At 41.8% G+C, this 21,617-nt stretch overlaps 1 protein-coding gene across 7 annotated transcripts; it reads left to right on the forward strand.

Annotated features, from left to right (window-relative positions):
• Window positions 1-584: 584 nt before the first annotated feature.
• Window positions 585-19,823, forward strand: LOC120536466 (sulfotransferase 1C2-like). 7 transcript variants are annotated; one of them, XM_039764830.1, is made up of 9 exons: window positions 585-728; window positions 1,051-1,128; window positions 14,166-14,368; window positions 14,487-14,615; window positions 15,046-15,143; window positions 18,716-18,842; window positions 19,039-19,133; window positions 19,229-19,409; window positions 19,501-19,823. In XM_039764830.1, exons 3-9 carry the CDS (start codon window positions 14,170-14,172, stop codon window positions 19,611-19,613), a joined length of 942 nt encoding a protein of 313 aa, XP_039620764.1. In that variant the 5' UTR covers window positions 585-728; window positions 1,051-1,128; window positions 14,166-14,169; the 3' UTR covers window positions 19,614-19,823. The 7 variants fall into 7 exon arrangements, with proteins under 7 accessions (XP_039620764.1, XP_039620768.1, XP_039620765.1 ...); XM_039764834.1 differs by lacking the exon at window positions 1,051-1,128; XM_039764831.1 differs by lacking the exons at window positions 585-728; window positions 1,051-1,128 and adding an exon at window positions 1,145-1,239.
• Window positions 19,824-21,617: the final 1,794 nt, after the last annotated feature.

The raw sequence follows: 21,617 nt of genomic DNA on the forward strand, positions 1-21,617 counted from the left end.
ACCAAACTTAGTTTCTAATTTCTTTATTGATTCCATCTCGCCTGCAGAAGGGGCCCGAGTTGTCTCGAAAGCTTGAATATTGTAATCTTTTTAGTTATCCAATAAAAGGTGTCATTTTGCAAGACTTTTCACTTTATTCTTTCTAAAACACAGAATCTGGGAAATAACAGTCCACTTAAATAGCTTAGGAGTCCAGTTCAAAACTGAAGCTGGTTGGAACAAAAACCTGCAGCCCCAATGGATCCCACCGGACCGAGTTTGAGAAGCCCTGGTCAATCAAGTCTCTCGCGACCCCCGGCCGAACCGCTCCGATAACATTGGACTTGTCTCAGTTTCCTCGGGCAGCTTCCCCTCTCACAGGGAAATACCATTTCGGTCCTGCAGGGGGAATATCACACCTGAAACAAAAAAAAAAAAAACAACTTAACCAATAAAAGAAACATATTAGAACACTAAATAATATTTTAGAAATATATAATTGTACATAACAAAAAAGAAAAACGCTACGGAGCACATCCACCAGCACCAAAATGGACATCCCTGTGGAGGTCTTTCTGCATCCCCAGACATCCGCGACCGCACTGAGCTTCGGCGCCACCTTTAAAACACCGGCCGTTAAACGTGAAAAACAATGCGCGTGGCTCGTAGCTGAAGTGAACATCTGGAGAAAAAAAAATAATAATAATAATAATCAATTAATTACATAACAAGAAAGAAACAAAGTGCTGGTAAGTCCAAAACCTTGTTATTTTTATTTTTATTATTTTTTTGCGCTCTAACCCCACTGACAGGTTACTTATTGCGGCTCGCGGTTGATGCTCAGTGCGTCTCTCTGTTCAGTGTCCGTTTGCACTGCGCATGCGTCCCCGTGAGACTAACGCGTCCAGCCCGGAGTTTCTGGCTTACATTGTACTGATGTGGAAGTCAAATCGGTAATCACAGCACCGGTTCTGTGGCAGATGTCACCCCACCAGACCCTCCAAGTGTGTCCCCCGATGTCGCGGCTCTGAGAGTGTGGGGCTTCTAATTGACATTTAAATCTTTTATTAGGTGTGGCTTTACAAACCGCTGATGCCTTAACGCTGCTTCAGGGAGAAGATGTGGGGCTTTAGGACCACAACAGTGCCGGTATGTCTGTGGAAAGGCCCTGTACACCATCTCTGTAGCCCCTGCAAAAGGCACATCAACACACCAGGCAACCTCAGAGATCCCCAGTGACAATGTTTAAATAGCTGAAATGTGAGTCACTCATACCGCTGGCCCACCCTGAGACCTCTAGGGATACCCCTTAAGAAAAGTGGAAAGGCCAGTATTCATCTCTTATATAGTGCCTTTTAGCAGTCTCTCTACCTACTAAATCTTGTATTAGTATTATTATGTACTGTATTTAGTAAATTATGCCTTGTCTAGATAGAATGCCTTATATTGCCTTTTACTTTGTCTGTCTAGCATATTGTGCCTTTTACATGTCTATGTTAGATAGCATTTTTCATATCTCTGTTCTAGTGCCTTTCATAGCTAAACTAGCAGAATACCCGCGCTTCGCAGCGGAGAAGTAGTGTGTTAAAGAAGGTACGAAAAAGAAAAGGAAAAATTTTAAAAATAACGTAACATTATTGTTAATGTAATTGTTTTGTCATTGATATGAGTGTTGTTCTCATATCTATCTATGTATATATATATATATATATATATATATATATATATATATATATATATATATATATATATATATATATATATATATATATATATATATATATATATATATATATATATATCTATCTATCTATATATATATATATACCCGCGCTTGGCAGTGGAGAAGTAGTGTGTTAAAGAAGGAAAGAGAAAGAAAAGGAAACATTTTGAAAATAACATAACATGATTGTCAATGTAATTGTTTTGTCACTGTTATGAGTGTCACTGTGATATATATATATAGCAAAATACCCGAGCTTCGCAGCGATGTCATGTGTTAAATAAGTTATGAAAAAGAAAAGGAAACATTTTAAAAATAATGTAACATGATTGTCAAAGTAATTGTTTTGTGTATTTGGCGGCAGCATCACAAAGTTGTTTTCGGCAGCTGCATCAGAAAATGTACCACGACGTCTGACACGCCTGCTTTTTACTGTTTTCTCACAGCTTGGATTGCTGCTGTCATATATATACACACACACACACACACACATACATATATACACATACATATCTTCATATCTACATATCTATATACATATCTACATATACATATATATATACATAAATACCTATCTACATCATATATACACACACATACATACATATATATACACATATATATATACTTGTGTGTATGTTTGTATGTGTCTATATGTGTGTGTATAGCTTTGGTCACTGAGTGCAAGGGAAAAATAATAAAATATAGTCTATAAGTTATTAAACAGTAAAACATTAACGTTTCAAAAAGTACAGGTACATTGAGCACTACTGGAGTGGTTTCAGGTAAACTACATTTTAAAGACTGTGTAACACAACAGGTAAGTAACTAACAGCAGCTAAAATGTATATGGATCATCTCTCGGTAGTTGATCCCTTTTGAAAGGCGCTACACGACGGCTGTGGTATAGAAATTACATTTTCTATGTGAACGTTCAAATTTGTGCCTCTGGTAATGTGCCTTACCGGCATTTAAAGAAAATTAGTTTTGTGTCCTCTGCAGTGTTAAGAGAGAAAGGCTTTGGTTTGGGATAAAAGGAAAAAAGGTGTAAAGAAAGGAAAGTTGCCTTTTTCTTTTATATAGTATAGAGAGATGTGTTCGCTGGCGTTATGATCGCCTTTTGGGGACAGTCGCGTGGGTCTTGTGTAGACTGGTGAGACGTCCCGCCATTAATCGGCTGTGATGGCACTGTCAGTCCTCCACTCGTGTGCGTGTTTTCATAATCCGAGGTGAGGACCTCATAATCATATACGTGCAAAAGAAAGTGTGAATCGCCTTAATATTATTTGCGCGGTGTAGAAAAGGGGTCCCGTGTTTGCACTTGTCTGGGCTATAGCGCAGGAAGAGGATGAAAAAAATTAAAAGTGCTCACTTTGACTTAAGGCAGAAGCGCAGTCAGCGTCTCAAAGGCCGGCACAGCTATGCCCGCGCGCTGGCTGCTCGACTTTTGCTGGGCAGGAGACCCCAGTTTTGTACACACGTTCATGATATCAAAAGTCTCAGCGCTCTTTGGAGGTCATTCATATATTATATATATAGCAAAATACCCACCGCAGCGAGAAGTAGTGTGTTAAAGAAGTAATGAAAAGAAAAGGAAACATTTTAATAATAACGTAACATGATTGACATTGTCATGAGTGTTGCTGTCATATATATGCCTGCCTAAATAAGTCACCCTCGCTTTGCTCTTACTTTATTTACCGCTCATTTAATCATGGCTAGTGGCGGAAAAATTATAAAATGGAAGGAGGATGGCTTTACCAAAACAATTATTGATGGCGAATCGATTATTCATAAAGCTTGAATTGGTGATCTGTTTTTCTGTGTTAACCTCATATTTTTCATACTTCTCAAACTAAGGTGGTGCGAGGGTAAAATGAATCGGGATGCGCTGATCAATGTAATCGTGTACCAGGAAATCATGCATTGACAAAGCTCCCCTTTGCTTGTAATGCAAAGTGTGATTAAATGCATTATTTTTGAACGCGTTATGGAGCACATGCATCGAAGCTTCTCAGCTGTGCTTGTGCTAAGAAAAGGAAAGATTTTAAAAATAACGTAACACGATTGTCAATGTGACCTTTTGTAAGTAGTGCATGGAGGATTCAGTGGAGAAACTCTAGAGACAGCGTGTGTATTAACTTGTGGATTTTTCTGTGAGTATTTGGTGGCAGTCTGACGAAGTTGCTTCGAAGACAGCGTTAGCCTGAGCTCAGCTCAGAGTGACATGAGGTGGGAGGGGAGGTGATGACGTGACTCCCCCACCCACCTTAACTGTCAATCCCCCACAAACACAGTCTCTCAGAATTTGCATAAGCACACCACTTCACCTACAATTTTAACTTAGTTACAAAGTGATCAAAACTCTCGTTTATATCCCGTCCTCTCATTAAACTTGTATCCCGCATTACCTGTGGGCATGTGAAACGCCAGCGGTAGCCTGTCTATGAACTTAATTTAAAGTTTAGGTTTACACCTTGCTTTCTTTCCGAGGTAGCAGCAGTCATGAATATGGTAGTATATGTCACTCGCTCGCTTCTTATTGTTTCGCTGCCTTCTCAATTATATAATGCATGTTTTTTTAAGCGCTTTTTGGAAGTCTTCCTGATTTTCTACGCACTGCGTTGACAGTCAGTTCACGTGATTACGGGGGCGGCGTGATGATGTCACACGAAACTCCGCCCCCTACGTCATTCCAGCTCAACTCCATTACAGTTAATGGAGAAAAATACCTTCCAGTTATGACCATTAGGCGTAGAATTTCGAAATGAAACCTGCTTAACTTTTGTAAGGAAGCTGTAAGGAATGAGCCTGCCAAATTTCAGCCTTCTACCTACATGGGAAGTTGGAGAATTAGTGATGAGTCAGTGAGTCAGTGAGTGAGGGCTTTGCCTTTTATTAGTATAGATCTTTCCTTTTAGTGTATTCTCTCTCTCTGTATATGTAATATGTTTGTAATCCTGCCAACTATACCAAACTGTGTCATTGCGGTATTTAGCCACCCAAATATCAGATTGCACTTCAGACCTCTGAATGAAATACTCCAACCTTCACTCCATTCAGTGGGCACACCTGCCGCCACGGCACAATGTCTCAGGCACGGACGTCTGAGGTTTGATCCCTGCAAGGCGTAAACCTAATGAGCCCCAAGTTATAAAAAAAAAAAATCCTAGAAAGGAAAAGCATGGAGACGATACGTGATCTTCTTGGAAGACGCTTAAAAGACCGGCGAGATGTAAAAAATATCAAATTACATTCAATCGTGTAAAGGCACGCAGCACGCACAGATCCCGTGCTCTCAGCTCATATAAAACTTATAAGGACAATACATTTGAGATTAAACGTCAACGCCTAAGCAAAGGAGAAAGATCAGTGCGGAGAAAAGAGACCCAAAAGCGTTGGAGAGAAAAAAGGCAGATAAGAGATTCTGAAAGCGGTAGAATTGAAGAGACTCAAACAAACGATGGCGCAATACACATGTGGAGAAAGGTAACGAATACTCATGAAAGCCGTAAATTTGAAAGTATTGTAGTGTCCCAGCCTGGTTGAGGACTTTTTGGTTTTAAGTGACTGTTAGGTCCGATTGAGGGAGGGCGGAGTACAGCATGAAGACAGCAGATGATCTGACGGCACCTCCTTATTGTGCGTGCAGCCGCCCCCACTTTGACAACGCGAGCGGCGTTATACGTCCGGAGAGAAAGAGACGTGACCACGCCCGGGGCCAGAAATAAAGTATTGTTTTTACAAAGTTTTAAAATAAAAGTGAAAATAATGCATATGTAACAATTCCAATGAAACTAACAATCTCTTTAAATCCGGTAAACCAAACCTGGGGATGGGCTAGTGAAGCGAGCAAGGGGCAGAGCCCCCTAGTATATAAATATATTTATACACACACACACATATATACATACAGGTAAAATTCCGTTACAACGAACTCCCAGGGACCTAAAAAATATTTTGTTGTAATGAGTTTCTGTATTTGTCACTATTGTGCTCTCTTTAACTTGCGCCCAGATGTTTGCAATCATTTGAATAGCTCCTTTTGTGTTCATTTTAATCTCCTCCTGCCTACAAGTTATGCTGACGAGAATGTTTCTCAGCATTTCTTTGCCATAATACACTTTGAGGGTGTGAATGTTGCCCAAAGCCAATGGCTGAAGCACTGCCGTGTAATTGGGTGGGAGGGACTCAACGCAAACGTGATCTAAATGGGGACGCATGTTGTGTGCAGCACAGTTATCAATCAGGAGCCGAATCATCCTTTTCTCCTTCATATTGTGAGGGTTCTGAACTCTTTCGAGACCCCCACACCCAACGGGAGCGACATGCTGAAGTGCGTCCCGAAGCGCGATTGCAGCGTCTGTGGCAGGGCAATAGGAGGCTCACAGCAGTGCAGTGAAGCGCCACAGAAGCGAATCCTAAAGGATCAGGGTCGCGCTGTAAGTCCCTGTCTTGCACCCCAAAACATGAGGCTGAGTCTCAGAACTTTAGTAAAACCAGCTTTATTCAGCTTGAAACAGGAAGGGCACACTTATTTATTGTAGCAGGATCTGCCACTCTGCTATACGCAGACACAGAAGGCAGGCAGGCAGGCAGGCAGGCAGGGTGGTGGCCAGATCAGTGACCAAGTAATCCCGTTACCTGCATTTACAATGTTCCTTGCATCACCCATCGAGATCTTTACTGTTTACGCAGCATAGCTGTTGCCCCGTACAGATGAGAAGATCGCACTTCGGGACGTCTCTTTGGCATGCTGTCTAGTTGGGTGAGGTCCCAAGAGAGTTTACAAACCTCACATTTTCTTGAACGAGTGCCGTATTAATAGGAATGGTTCTTGAACGAGTGTCGCTAAACCACATAAAAACGTCTTTTTCGACGTCTTCAAATGCAGCAGTTTACATACGTTTGCAATTCGAGATTTTTCTTCTTTTTTTGCTCAGTCTTTCAAGAAAATTGACAGTGTCGACGGCAAAATTCAAAGTTCACTGGAATGTCTTTTTTTCTTTTTGCCGCAATCGAGAACTGCAAAAAATGTGTTGTTTTTTTTTTTCCTAACATGAACTATTATCGTTATTTCATGTCTGCCGTTTCTATAGGAGGGTGACAACGAGTTAAATGCCAATGGATGTTTTTCAAATGTTGACGAGCGATAAGCAAAACCAAAAAAAAAAAAAACACAGTATGAGGAAAGATCAAAGAAAGAAAAATAAAATGACAGTGCGATTGTGTTTGGAGATCGTTGTGCACAACTGAGCTGCGGCCTCAGAACTGACCGCTCAGCGGAGGATTCATTCAGGCATTTCAAGCTCTGTTGGGCACTTCGTTGTAATGAAGTATCTGCTGAATGGACTTCGCAGTTACGAGATTTCTATTGACTTGCGTCATTTGGGGAAACTGTCGGGACCATAAAAATACTTTGTTGTAACGGAATGTTACCTGTATATGATTAGCTAAATTGTGCAACATTTTCATGCAATGTTACTTGTCTTCAAAACTGTTCATCATATACTATACATCTATATATAATTTTTTCGTCTCCATTAGAATACAACAATGATACTCTCATGACAATACAACCAATTTAACATGAATTCATAAAAAAAAAAATACATGATCTACAGTACATGTGCTCCACTAAGAACAGCAGTGGCTGACTTGTGCGTTAGCAGTTGACAGGCCATGCAGATGGCACAATGGAAGTGCGGCCATCTTGAAGCAGAGATTGTGAGTTTGTGTCTCGGGTCCTCTCTGTGTGAAGTATTGGAGAAAAGGTTATCATTATTATCATTTATTTAACAAAAAATTCCATTGTGCACTGATGGTGAGCGAAGCGAGCTATCGACAGGGGGTTGGGCCGCCATATTCAGCCAACGAGGCACACCGAGTGTGTGTGTGTGTGTGTGTGTGTGTGAGTACATCAAAGGCGTTGCCTTCGTAGCACACATGACCGCGGTTATCAGTCGTCAGCACACCATCACATGATGAGAACCTCTTGGTCACGTCAGCTGATCAAGGTAAATTAAAGTAAATAAAATAGAAGTATTGGACCTCTTCTCTCTGATTTTTGCCCACTTATTCCAAAGAACTCCTTGAACCATTTTCCCAAATCAAAACATTTTGGCGTAGTCGCTGCAGGATTTTGGGAAATCTGGTAAAATATTGAACTATTGAGTGAGGCAAAAAGAAATCAGAGATGTCTAAGAAAAAGGATAAAAACCCTGGCACGGCTCCTTTACCTCTTCCCGGCTGGGAGGAAACAGTATGGGAAGACTGCGCTAGAGAATTGAGACATAGGGGGAGATTAGCACAATATTGGCAAAGTTTAGGCCCCCCAACACCAGTAAATGTCTAGCCGCGCTTAAGAAATGTCAGGTGTCTGTAAATGAACCCATAACGGGCTTGCAGACGCGGGGGTGGGTTTTACTAACGGCAGTTAGATGTCTGGACAGTTTGGTAGACGAAAAGGAAAGGGAGATTAAGAAAATGCACATGGATTTGGCAGATGTGTCAGGGCGGGCCTCAATGGCTGAATCCCTGGTAGCTGTACTATTGCCGCGGGTACAGCGGGCCGAGGGGATGGCGGAGAAGGCAGCCTTATGCATAGCCAAGATGAATGCGAAAAAGATGATTATAAAGAAGTTAGATGAGGAGGCAAGAGAGATAAATACCTGGCTAAAAACTCGTGAGTAGCTAGCAGTACACGTAGCAATGTATAAAGAGAATGCCATACAGATTAAGCAACGATCGCTCAGTGTTAAAGTGTGTGCTTTGATTTCGGGGTCTTTTGACCCTGAGAAACAGGAGATAAATGCAGGAGAACTTAGTTTGTCACAGATTGCTGCACTCTCATATCTGCTTGCTGATAAGAGTGCCGCTTTGGTTGAAAGGCAAGGACACGCAGGTCTTATGCTGCACGCCGCAGAGCAGATTGCAGCCGAGACAGGAGGCAGTCACTCAAGTATGCTGGTTGTTGTGCAGGAAAAATAGGCAGAGGTGTTTTATGATAGCGAGGCGAGCGGCTTGCAGCAACAGAGAGCCGAGGGGATGAAAAGTGCACAGTATTTAACTTCAAGGTACCTGGTGCTCGCTAATGTCTGTGTGTGTGAATATGTCTGTGCTGAACTTATTCAATGTGTGTGCCTGAGCATTAATTGTTCTCTGTGTGTGTGTAAATATGTTTGTGCTAAAAATGTGTGAGCGTGCCTGTTATTTGTTCTTCGTGTGTTTGGGAGTAAGAAAGCAAAAACATGGAGACTTCTGGGTAATGTAGTTCGATTATGATTTGCTGAAGCTGCCGTGTGCATATAAACTTCCAGAGCTCTGAGTAAATATGGGTTAAAATAAATGTGAGTATGAGTAACATTTGATAAAATGAAAAATGCATTCACTTTTAATAATAAGTGATAATAAGTGACAAAACTGAGGTAAAGTTGAATGTGTTAAAACAATGGTTTGGGTGATTTGGTGTATGTTATATAGTGTATTAGAGGGATCCCTATGTGTGTATGTTAAATAAGTTTCAGTGTGTTTAAGAGTATGTGTAAAAATATGTGGTGTTGCTTGCAAGAATGAAATAATTGATATTATGTGTAGGAATGTGAATGTAAATGTTGAAATTAAAAGAGCTCTTAATTCTAAATTAGAAAAGATATGAACAGATGGTGTAAAAAGGTCTCCAGATTAAGCATATTATATGAGCACCCCTTTTATTTGAGTACTTTAAGTCTTTCGATCGAAGGAGACATTCTTTTAGCAAAATGAAGCTGGTTATTGGTAACACTCCTTTCAAAGCCTATGTTGATTAGTGCTGCTTAGAAAACAAAATTTACTGTCTATTGGAGAGGCAGAGTACAAGGAAAGCTGCTATAATGTGAGGGTTACTTGTATGTGGTAATGAAGGAAAGTGTAAGTGACAATATGGTGTGCATTTGTTTAGTGATGTTCAAATGCAACAATTGGTATAAAAATGGCATGTGGCAGTATAAAAAGAGCCAATGCCAAACTGTAAGTGAAAGAAAAGACCGGGAATAAGGAGGGTTAACTAAGAGAAGAACAGACTGTGCTCTTTGGAGTCAACATTCTGAAAGACGTGTAATAAAACATCTGGAAGATAACAATGAAAGAATGTGCAAGATCAACTGTCTTTGACAGAAGGTTATGGGGAAAAGAAAATCAGTGTATATAATTGAAGTAGATTTAAAGTATTTTCTTAGTTTGAGATTCTGGGAAAAATTTACCTGATAAAGAAGTGGGTTCTTTATTTTAAATATGGGTAGGAATGTGCAAATTTCTTAGAGGGCTTTATAATACATAAATAAAGGCACATTTTGCATTATAGGGCATTCTGATATATTGATTTCTTTCCTCATCTCCTTTGTGTGTAATATTGACATGTTTGTGTGAAATAGACTGGAATACTGGGATCACAACAAAACTAATGGAAGGCTCACTTTTATATTTTTGATGCATTAATGAAATATTGAATGAGACATTTTATTAAGATCCAAATGTAATGTGGTATTTTAATAATTAGTAATAAAAAGAAAGAGAAATATTACTTAGGATACATATATAGAAACTTTAAAAATGAACACCTTGTGTAAAAAGAAAAATGTTTTTAGGACTTTGCATAACTGAACAATGGTTTGTGATTAGATACATGGGGAAGAAATGTGGAGCCTAACTTTTTTGTTATTTAATGTCACCAAGGAAAAGATTAAGAATTTACCCGTCTAGATTGTGGATTTCTTTCTTGACTCTGCTTGATATCTTATGTTTAATTTTGTTTAAATTTTACATTTTGAAACCAGTTTAAATCTTGGAACAAATGCAGATAATTTGAATATTATGTCAATATTATTGGGACCAATTTTTGTAATGATTTATTATTGAGTACATTTCCTTTTCTAATACATTGATTGACTTTATTTTAATAATGACTTGGGACATGTTTTTTAATTAAGAGGAAATTGCAACCGCGGCCAAACTGGAAACAGCTATAAAGGAGGACTTGAACTTTGTGCTTATCAATTTAAACTTGTACTCTGACTGTTTAAAGACAACTTGACTTAGATAAGCACAGACTGGATTGAAATGACCGTTTGTTTCACTGCTAGTAATATTTTTAATAGGGGTACCCCCAACGAAACAGATCTGACATCTTATGATCCATAAGTAGCTACTAATGAAGAATTAAAAGGCTGACTATTTAAATGAGCGTTTTTAAGTCTTTACGTCTGCAGGTGAAAGCTGTTTTTTCCTAGTGCATCGTAGATGACAGCATTTGAAGTTGAACCAGAGATTGGGCTGTGATGAAGGTCTGCAGATAAACTAATCATCTGACTCCAAGGTGAACCCAGCCATACCAGAGAGGGAATCAAGTTGTGAATCAGGCCATCGATCAGCTGACTACTGGACAACGCACTTCAATTCCAGTTCCAGACATCATGGATACCTGCTGCCAAGAGCTAAACTATGCTGGTGATGTTTGAGCCCAAAAGATCATCGTGGATTCTGAATCATAGATGACATCTGCCTACTTGGGTCCTTTTTGCTTGGGATGTTGGACCCCAACACCTGCCTTAATCCTTACCAGAGAAGATAATCTGTCCCACTTTTACTCTGCAGGACTCCGTGTTCTTCTGGAGCCTACTTTGACTGTCCACTTGTTTGACAAATGGCAACATCTTTGAAATTAAAAGTATTTGAACTGTAAAGTTATGAAAGGTATAGAAGGGAAAGCTAATTATTTGTAGACAAAGCAGAATATAGGGACTCCTAAATAATGTATTTAATGAATGTTTGTATTAATGGGAGTACTACATGATTATTATGAATTCATAGTGGGTAAGAATAGATATTTTTAGATAAATGTTTTGATGTGCCTTCTGATATTTTGTATGAGATAATAAGTTACCTTTAAGGACCAATGATTTGGTTATTTGTAAAGTTAATCAGAATTGAGTCTAATCTAACATAAGGGATCTATTAGAGATTGATAAGTGATTGTCATTGCAGTGGCATTCCACCATTACTAGTCAGGGTCAGTCCAGTTTAGATATTCTAGGTTATTGATTGTAGTGTTATAGCAAATAATGTAGAGCTTTACATTTAGGTACATTTAATTAATTGAAAAGAATAATAGTGAGAATATGGGATGACACACACAACTAGTATTTTGGGGATAAGGGACACCTACTATAGGTCAGGACATCCATAACTTTTAGAAGAGGATAAAACAGTTTAGGCTAGCATGTTGATGGTGATACAGGTCAAATGATTAACATCACGGCTTGATGAGTGTATATGTTATAGAAATCAGTGAAGTGAAGTAATAATTTGGCCCATAGGAGATGGAGTGTCTTATACATACGGTGGTGAGTGTGTGGTCTGTGAATTAAAAATTAATGAAGTCTGAAGATCTCTGAAGATATGAATCCTTAATAAGAAGCTTGGGTATAACCCTTGAAATTGAAATGAATGTGACCTCAAAAATGACCCAGTGATTTGTATTTTGGAAGTAGTGCTGACGTCTTCCGAAGGGAGGATTGACACCTACTGTCCACAAAATGGCTGCATTAATGTGATAAAGGTGGCTTAAGATTGAGACCACAGCTGGGTGTATATTTGGGTGATTTTATGAATGAGTGTGTTAAGATGTGAACATGGTGAGGTGTGTAAGGACTTTATCTCTGATTATCATTGTGCACAGCGGTGGCAACCTAAAGCTGAGAACTTTTGAGTTATTTAAGATAAATATTTATGCCATCTGTATCATCACCAACAATATTATTTATAGGTCTGATAGTAGATGAACACAAAGAACTAGGTGCATTAAATAGTTATTTCACCATATTTAGGAATTAGGACATACATTATGTGCTTAGTGTATATAATTAGTATTAGCTTTATTTGAACCTGGGAATCATGGGGTTCATGTTAGTGATGCAGAAATCACTCTCTTGAATGGTATGTTGTTGCTTATTACCAGTTTCCTAATTAGTTATTACTAGAGTTGCTGTCAAACAGGTGTGCATCCAATTTCTTGAACCATGGACATCTTCGGTTAAAGATTTTTATTCTTTTCTTGATGACAATGTGGATGATGAAATACCAAATCAAAAGAAACTCCTTGGGTGAAGTGCTAGTAACCGCTCCCCAGGGAGGTGACCCTCTACGGTGCGCAAAGTACCTGGGTTGAAGAAAAATGTAAGTTCACTGGAAAAATATTTCTCCAAGCAAAGAAAAAGCACTTATTATGGACAATTGTTTTATTATTATTATTGCTTTAATGACTATATTCAACTGTTATGTATTTTGTGCTATACAAAAAATTGCAATCAGAACAAGAAGGGCAAGAGCGCTGGGTTTGCGCTGAGCGAGGGGCCGAATGTAATGGAAGGATTTTTCTAAAGAGAGGGGGAAATCAAGAGAGCAGATGGGCGTTGGTCGCTTCAGTGCAAACCCAGCTGCGTTATTAATGTTTTGGGAGAAACAGCCGGGAATGTTCTAAAGATACAGCCAAGGTTATGCCGACTTGTTCTTCACTTCGAGAGGCTTTTTTCACATGTAAGCATATTACTGTGTCTTCTGGTATCAGGCACTTGTCTCAAGGCCGAGAAGAAGAAAAACATAGCGCCGTGTCCCGTGGAAGGAGGGGGTAGGCTGAAACTGATCACTTCTGCATACACTACTTCCACGTACGTAGGCCGCTTTGGGGCAAGGACACCTAATTAGTATATAAGGGAAGGTTCTGCCCTCAGTTTTTTTGGAAGCTCAACCGTGGGGAATGTGCACAGCTGTTTGCTATTTGGGAGTAGGCTAACGAGTTGATCCTCTGACGAGACTGACATGCGGGCTCCCTCAGTCTACTGGTCTAGGATGATAGCTTTGTGTCTTTTGATATACTGTAAGCATGAGTTTGTTTTTATTACTGTAAGCATATATTTGTTTATATAATCTATCGCTACTGCATTATACTGCATTATATGTATTTAAATGTTATAATTGAATAAGTACATTTTATTGAAGTATCGGACCTCTTCTCTCTGATTTTTGCCCAGTTATTCCAAAGAACTCCTTGAACCATTTTCCCAAATCAAAACACAAGGCCATTCTCCACCAGTTAGATTCACCCCATCTTAGCCACTGAGATGCGCGACTACGGACCACCAGGGCATTGACTCACTGAGCCCCTCGAGTTGCCACACATCCACGATGGATGTGTTCATGTAGGGCTGGTGCTCACTCCAGACAGGCGCCATTTACTTTTGTGTGGAAGTTGAATCTCCTGTAACACTTGGCTGTCGTCCCCTTGTTTGTCCCTAAAGAGGAGGTCCTGTGGCTGTCGACGTGTAAACTGGATGTTGATCAGCAGATATGTGGCTGCACAGTTTGTCCCACTGGACTATGAGTTGGTCTCAGGTCTTCACGTTTATGCTGCCATTTTGTGTCTCCCCAGCACGATGTCCAACTCACTTGGCACTCCTCGTCATGAAGCCTGCAGTTCAGGACCCTCAAACCCAACCGCAACAAGTGAACGTCAGAGACTTTGTGATGTTAAAGGTGTCCCACTCATCTCTTCCATGCATGAAATCTTTGGCAGGGTAGAAAAGTTCCAGGCCAAAGCAGATGACATTTTAATAGCCACCTACCCCAAGGCTGGTGAGTGACGGTGACACACAGTTGAGAAACGGCTTGGGCAGAATCACAAAAGTGAACTGTCATGTCACCCAGAAGTCATCTGCATGTTCTCTCCTTGTCTTTTTAACTCTTCACCAAGGTACCACCTGGATGATTGAAATCGTGGACAGCATTCGCCAAGGTGGCATCACACATGAAATCAAAACCATCCCCAGCCACGAGCGCACCCCATTTCTAGAACTGAGCAACATGGGCACCATTCCAGCAGGTAAGTCTCTCTATGCCAGCGTATTTGCGACCCGAGTTTTCATAACAGTTTTAATCGCGCCCTCCTAATGTTTTTTTGAAAGGAGCCCACTGATACCAATTTGTTCTTTTTTAATTAACGATATATCATAGATGCATATTTTATTATACCTACTTAACTTTTATGGACATTTATCTAACTCTGTATTTATTGTTCTAGTATCAGAATGGAGTTTAAGTTCATTTGTTTTGGTTTCAATAGATAGATTTTTCATATTTTTGATTCTTGTTTTCTGTTTTAAACATCTTCGCGCCCCCTTTTTTGTTACTTTATGCCCCCCTAGGGGGTCCCACCCCACAGTTTGAGAACCACTGCCTATGCCAAGCCAAGTTGACAAGAGTGGACTCTGCAGAGACCCCCTAAGTCTCTTTTTGTTTTGGTGTCTCTTCAGGTGTGGACCTTCTGAAGGACCTGCCATCTCCTCGACTTGTGAAAACTCATCTCCCATTCCAACTGGTGCCACAGTCCTTCTTGGACAAAGGGTGCAAAGTAAGCACAGGGGCGTCATCATCATCATCATCATTATCCCACTCCACTACACTTGACCTGCTCCACCAAAGCCATCTTAACCCCATGAGTGTGGTGTTTAACTCATGGCTTCCTCCCAGTTCTCCGTCTTCTTTACCCGTTCATGTGATTATGGGCTGCAATCGGCCAACATCAGGCCGGAGAGGCCTCAGCCTTGTGCTCAGTCATTAGGTCCTCCTCAGAAGGTTTTCCATGTTGCCTTTTTTCCACTTGAGGTGTGCTGACATGACGTGTACCTTGCAAACGTGAGGGGCTCCTGAGAGTTTTGGGCATTTTCTGTGGTGCGACAGTTAAATAAAAAATGCATTTTGCTCTTAAAAACTTGGGTTTTGGTTGCTGCTAAGGATCTGTGCAGGAATTTTTAAAGTTTTTAGAAGGGATTTTTGCTTTTTTTTTTCGCCCACACAAGAGCAAAAGTTGCTGGGGGTTTACAGGTGCGCGCGGAAAAGTTACTTGTAACGTGTAGTTGTTCTTGTTATTTGTATTTGAACTGGCACCGAGAAGGCAGGGTAGAGAGTGTCTGTAAGTAGATAACCGCGTCGTCGTAACAGCAACTCCTTAGTTTAGTTTACAAGAAAAGACAAAAAAAGAAAATGGTCGTGGCTGACTTCAAAGCAGTAGAGGGGAAGACTCAGCGGTGCGCAGGTCAGTGGCCATCGTTAAGACCCCCAGTCAAGTAGAAGGGGAGTGCAAAGTCAGAAGAGTCAGAGAAAAGTAAATGTAAACGTCCAAGAAGGAGAAAGAGCAGGCAGCATAGAGGGACGACAGTACAGGAGCCTAAGGGGACAGGAGGTGTCAAAGAGCTCCAGCAGATCTTAGTGTAGCCACTTAAGTCAAATCATCTCATTTTAAGGAGACATTGTAAATCAGGTTTTAATAATGACCTGTGCAATGCAACTCCTGTTGGATGTTGGACTTTTTAGATGACAGCTCGGAGGCGCCAGTTGTCTATGAGGTTATATAGCACCTTGACGTGTGGAGTACAAGTCACAGGAGGTGACACTCAAGCCTTATAACACACTGGTGAGGCCTCATCTGCAGTCCTGGGGGCAGTTTGGGTCTCCAGGCTACGAAAAAAGGACATAATAGCACTAGAGAAGGTCCAGAGAAGAGCGACTTGACTGATTCGGGGCTACAGGGGATGAGTTAGATAGATAGATAGATAGATAGATAGATACTTTATTAATCCCAAGGGGAAATTCACATAATCCAGCAGCAGTATACTGATACAAAGAAACAATATTAAATTAAATAGTAATAAAAATGAAAAAAAATTAAAATAAAATTAATGTTCGCATTTACTCCCCCGGGTGGAATTGAAGAGTCGCATAGTGTGGGGGAGGAACAATCTCCTCAGTCTGTCAGTGGAGCAGGACGGTGACAAAAGTCTGTCACTGAAGCTACTCCTCTGCCTGGAGATGATCCTGTTAAGTGGATGCAGTGGATTCTTCATGATTGGCAGGAATTTCCTTAATGCCCGTCGCTCTGCCACACATGTTAAACTGTCCAACTTTACTCCTACAGTAGAGCCTGCCTTCTTAACAAGTTTGTCCAGGCGTGAGGCGTCTTTCATCTTTATGCTGCCACCCCAGCACACCACCGCGTAGAAGAGGGCACTCGCCACAACCGTCTGGTAGAACATCTGCAGCATCTTACTGCAGATGTTGAAGGATGCCAACCTTCTCAGAAAGTATAGTCTGCTTTGACCTTTTTTACACAGATCATCAGTATTGGCAGTCCAGTCCAATTTATCATCCAGCTGCACTCCCAGGTATTTATAGGTCTGCACCCTCTGCACAGTCATCTCTGATGATCACGGGGTCCATGAGGGGCCTGGGCCTCCTAAAATCCACCACCAGCTCCTTGGTCTTGCTGGTGTTCAGGTGTTGGTGGTTTGAGTCGCACCATTTAACAAAGTCTTTGATTAACTTTCTGTACTCCTCCTCCTGCCCACACCTGATGCAGCCCACCATAGAAGTGTCATCAGTGAACTTTTGCATGTGGCAGGACTCCGAGTCATATTGGAAGTCTGATGTATGTTGGCTGAACAGGACCGGAGAAAGTCCAGTCCCCTGCGGCGCCCCTGTGTTGCTGACCACAATGTCAGACCTGCAGTTCCCAAGACGCACATATTGAGGTCTGTCTGTAAGATAGTCCACAATCCATGCCACAAGGTGTGAGTCTACTCCCATCTCAGTCAGCTTGTCTCTAAGGAGCAGAGGTTGGATGGTGTTGAAGGCGTAAGAGAAGTCCAAAAACATAATTCTTACAGCACCACTGCCTCTGTCCAGGTGGAAGAAGGATCGATGAAGCATATAGATGATGGCATCCTCCGCTCCCACCTTCTCCTGGTATGCGAACTGCAGAGGGTCGAGGGCGTGACGGACCTGTGGCCTCAGGTGGTGAAGCAGCAGCTGCTCCATGGTCTTCATCAGATGTGACGTCAGAGCAACAGGCCGGAAGTCATTCAGCTCACTAGGACGTGATACCTTTGGGACTGGGGTGATACAAGATGTTTTCCAAAGCCTCGGGACTCTCCCTGTTCCAGGCTCAGGTTGAAGATGCGCTGTAGAGGACTCCCCAGTTCCAACGCACAGGCCTTCAGCAGTCATGGCGATACTCCATCTGGACCCGCTGCTTTGCTGGCACAAAGTCTTTTCAGCTCTCTGCTCACCTGGGCTGCTGTAATTGTGGGTGGGGATGTCTCACCTATGCTGGTATCAGCAGAAGGATGGTTGGAGGATACAGTACTCCGAGGTGACAGTGGGTTACTGTGATCAAACCTGTTAAAGAAGTTGTTCATTTGGTTTGCTCTCTCCACGTCTGTCTCGATGGTGGCACCCCGCTTCGAGCTGCAGCCAGTGATAATCTTCATCCCATCCCACACTTCCTTCATGCTGTGAGGAAAGATTAAAAGAGCTGAGCCTTTACAGTTCAATCATCTCACCTCTTAACCTTCTTTTGCTTGAAGTGTTGATGATGAAGTGAATGAGCCCAGTGGATCGAGACGGTGACTTTAAAATGAGTTCATCAAGAAAACAGGACCACAGTTAGAAACTTGTGAAGGGGAAATTTCACAGAAACTTAATAAAGTTTTTCTTTACAAAAAGAACAATAGACACTTGGAATAAGCGACCACGTAGTGTGGTGGACAGGAATACGTTAGGGACTTTCAAAACTCGACGATGTTTTTATGGAAGAAATAAGTGGACAGGACTGGTGGGCATTGAGTGGCCTGTTCTCGTCCAGAGTGTTCTAATGTTCTAAATACTTTTGTTAATAAACTTAATTTAAAAGGTTGTTTTTCTTTGGTCCAGGGGTTCTTAAGGTTTCCCTCTCCCTTTCTGAAATTCATAAACTTTTCCCTTTTTTGTGTTTCGAGGCCGGGTGTGCTTCATATTTCAAGGATCTCTTTGAATGTTTAGGACCTTTTATTTTGAGCTCTGTATATCACCACAGTCAGACCCACAAAGCACTCATCATTCTGTGGACTAAGATGACACATCACTTTTATTTATTGTATTTTTTCTCAGGTGATCTATGTTGCCCGCAATGCCAAGGATGTCCTTGTTTCGTATTTCTTCTTCCACAAGATCGCTACTATCCTCCCAAATGAAGGGTCCTGGGATGACTTCTTTGAGAGCTTTCTGTCAGGAAATGGTGAGTGTGTCCACTCCGACCTCTCGTCTCTTGATGGTCTCTCCATGGACTGCTGAGCACCTTCAGCAGGTTACATTTCATGCAAGCTAAGTTCTGAACCTGCCCGGTGAAGCTAGAGGACCAGGTCTGTTGATTGAAATCCTCTCTGATGCTCGTGCCATTACCTCCACCATCTTCTCTTTCTTCTTCTTATAAGTGACGTGGGGCTCCTGGTTCGATCACGTGACAGGCTGGTGGGATGTCAGGGAAAAGCACCAGATCCTCTATGTCTTTTACGAGGACATCTTGCAGGTGAGCCTTCATCTCTCTGTTGGAAAGTTGTCTCAATGCACCAGGGTATCAGGTGGGTGTCCCTGCTGATGTGCCAATTTCTGCCAATATTTCAGGACCCAATGCAGGAAGTGGAGCGGGTGGCACGTTTTCTGGGTCACACACTGGATAAAGGCACAATTCAGGAAATCGTGAAGCACACCTCCTTCAACATGATGAAGGACAACCCCATGACTAACTTCAGCAAAATGCCCACCTGTATTGTGAACGTGAGCATCTCACCCTTTATGAGGAAAGGTCAGTGCAGCGCAAGTCTGCTCTCTCCAGTCTCATTTTCTGGGGGTCTCACTGCCCGACCGTTGTTACTGTTCCTTAATTGTTCATTTAGGCCAAGTGGGAGACTGGAAGAACCACTTCACTGTGGCTCAGGATGAAAGGTTCGAGGAGGAGTACAGGCGGCGAATGGCCGGAACATCACTGCGGTTCAGAACGAAGCTCTGAGCTGGGGAGCCGACACATCTGTCTTACGGCGCTTTGGAGCCCTCTGCTGGACATCTAGTGCATCGTTTATAAGTTTAGGATCTTGGATTTGTATACATGGAGACCTAAATTGATAAATATGAAACACTTGTGAATGTCATCCAGTCTGCTGTCTCGTGTGTGTATTGTGTGTGAAAACCTGCTCGAGCCTGTTCAGTCTAATTCAGGCCATAGATACCCAGAAGCACTTGGTACAAGACAGGAGCCAAACCTGAGCGAGGGGGCAGCAGACCATGACAGAGAAATTCACAGTCCTAGTCAGACTCACAGTGCGGTACATTTAAATATAAAACTCTATTTGAAAACATTGATGTCTTCCCTACATAATCTGTTATGATAATTCAAGTTTAAATTATACAGTCAAGTCTCAGAGTTCATTGACTTTGTTGAAATTCTTTAGGTGTTTACTGTTTTACTGTTAAAATTCTTCTTTAATCTTGAAACCCTGAATTGGAATAAGTAAGGCTGGAAAATGAAAGAAGTTCAGACCACCAGGAATGAATCGGGTCACCCGTCTGAAGTCCAATGTGGATTTGATTTTATGGGCTGGGCTCACAAATTTAATAACAGGCTTTGTCCCCAAAGCAAGGCCTTCAGGAGCCCCCGAGGCCTGATTACCCAAAATAAACCACCGTGAAGCTCCGAGTGCCCACAGCCCTGAGGCTCTTCTGTCCTCCGGGACATCGATATTCATAAGCGAGGATGGACTCAGGAGTGAGGACACAGCAACACGTATCGGTGCAACGTGTCTTTAACTAAAACAATCAGGACCCAAAATAAAATGTAGGACAATTCACAGTCTTTATCAGTAAGTAATCCAGAGAACTAGCGCCATGGAGAGAAAGTTCAAATCCAATAAATAAAGAGAAGAGACTCGGCTCCCTCTGATCTCGTTCCCAGCGCTCCATTCTCTTTCTTTCACTCGTCTCCTCTGCCCACCCTAAGATCTGATCAGGAGAGCCGACACGCTGGTGAACACCATCCATAAAGTGACTTCTGTCTCAGCCACCTCGGTGACACCCGCTGTGACAGTCCAAGCCGGTCGCCCCCTTCCTGACACTTTCTGTCAGTCCAGAAGGACCCCCGGAGCCCCAGCTGTCTTTGTTCCACAACTGAGCAGGGCTGATCCACTCCGATGTTTACCACAGGACATCCCATCATCTTCATCGCCCTGTTAGTTTTGCTCTCTTCCTTTTACAACATTAGCAATGGTAACTAATAATTATAACAATTAGCTCCAGGACTAGCCATGGGTCCAGAAGTGAATTAACGTCTCCATGCAGAGGGGTCAACCCGAGCTGTCGGTGGTCTTATAATTGAAGAATTGGAATGAGAAGGAGCAGGAGTGAAGTGTATGTGAGAAATAAAATGAAAGAAACTGAGGCTTTGGGTGACAGGATGGCCACCTCATACACTGTGTCACAAGCCAGCTAATAAAGCAGATGGCCTGCCAGTAGTTCAGGACCGACCAGGACTGAGGGAGCAATAAGGGAGGCAGATGTACTAAAAAGGGGAGTTTTGTCTCAGTAGAGTCCTCTGTTCCTCTCCTTTCCCTTTTTGTAATCCTGATTGTGTAGCCTTTGACAGAATGGCTCGAATCTCACAGACTCACCCCACTTTATCAGGTGTCGTACTTTAGAACTTCTCCCACACTTTTGGAGCGCAGATTTATTTTGTTAAACTGGAAGAACCCAAACTCTCCTCTTTTAAGTCAGCGGGTCACTGATGTTTTATACTATCTGAAATTGGAAAAAATCAAATACTCAGTTAGAGGATCTGTACAGACTTTTTTCAAAACATGGCAGGATCTAATCAGTAATATTTTAGAATAAGCTCTTAAAGCACAGAGGCAGCAGCTATTTCTGTATTTCTTTTTCTTCTCCATTCATCTCTATTGGCGTATCAATCTCATCTCTCAGGTGGGTCGACTTGTTCTCAATCCTACTCTTTGTAAAAATTGATTGA

The sequence above is a fragment of the Polypterus senegalus genome, chromosome 10 (assembly GCF_016835505.1).
Source record: "Polypterus senegalus isolate Bchr_013 chromosome 10, ASM1683550v1, whole genome shotgun sequence".
Taxonomy (NCBI): Eukaryota; Metazoa; Chordata; class Cladistia; order Polypteriformes; family Polypteridae; genus Polypterus; species Polypterus senegalus.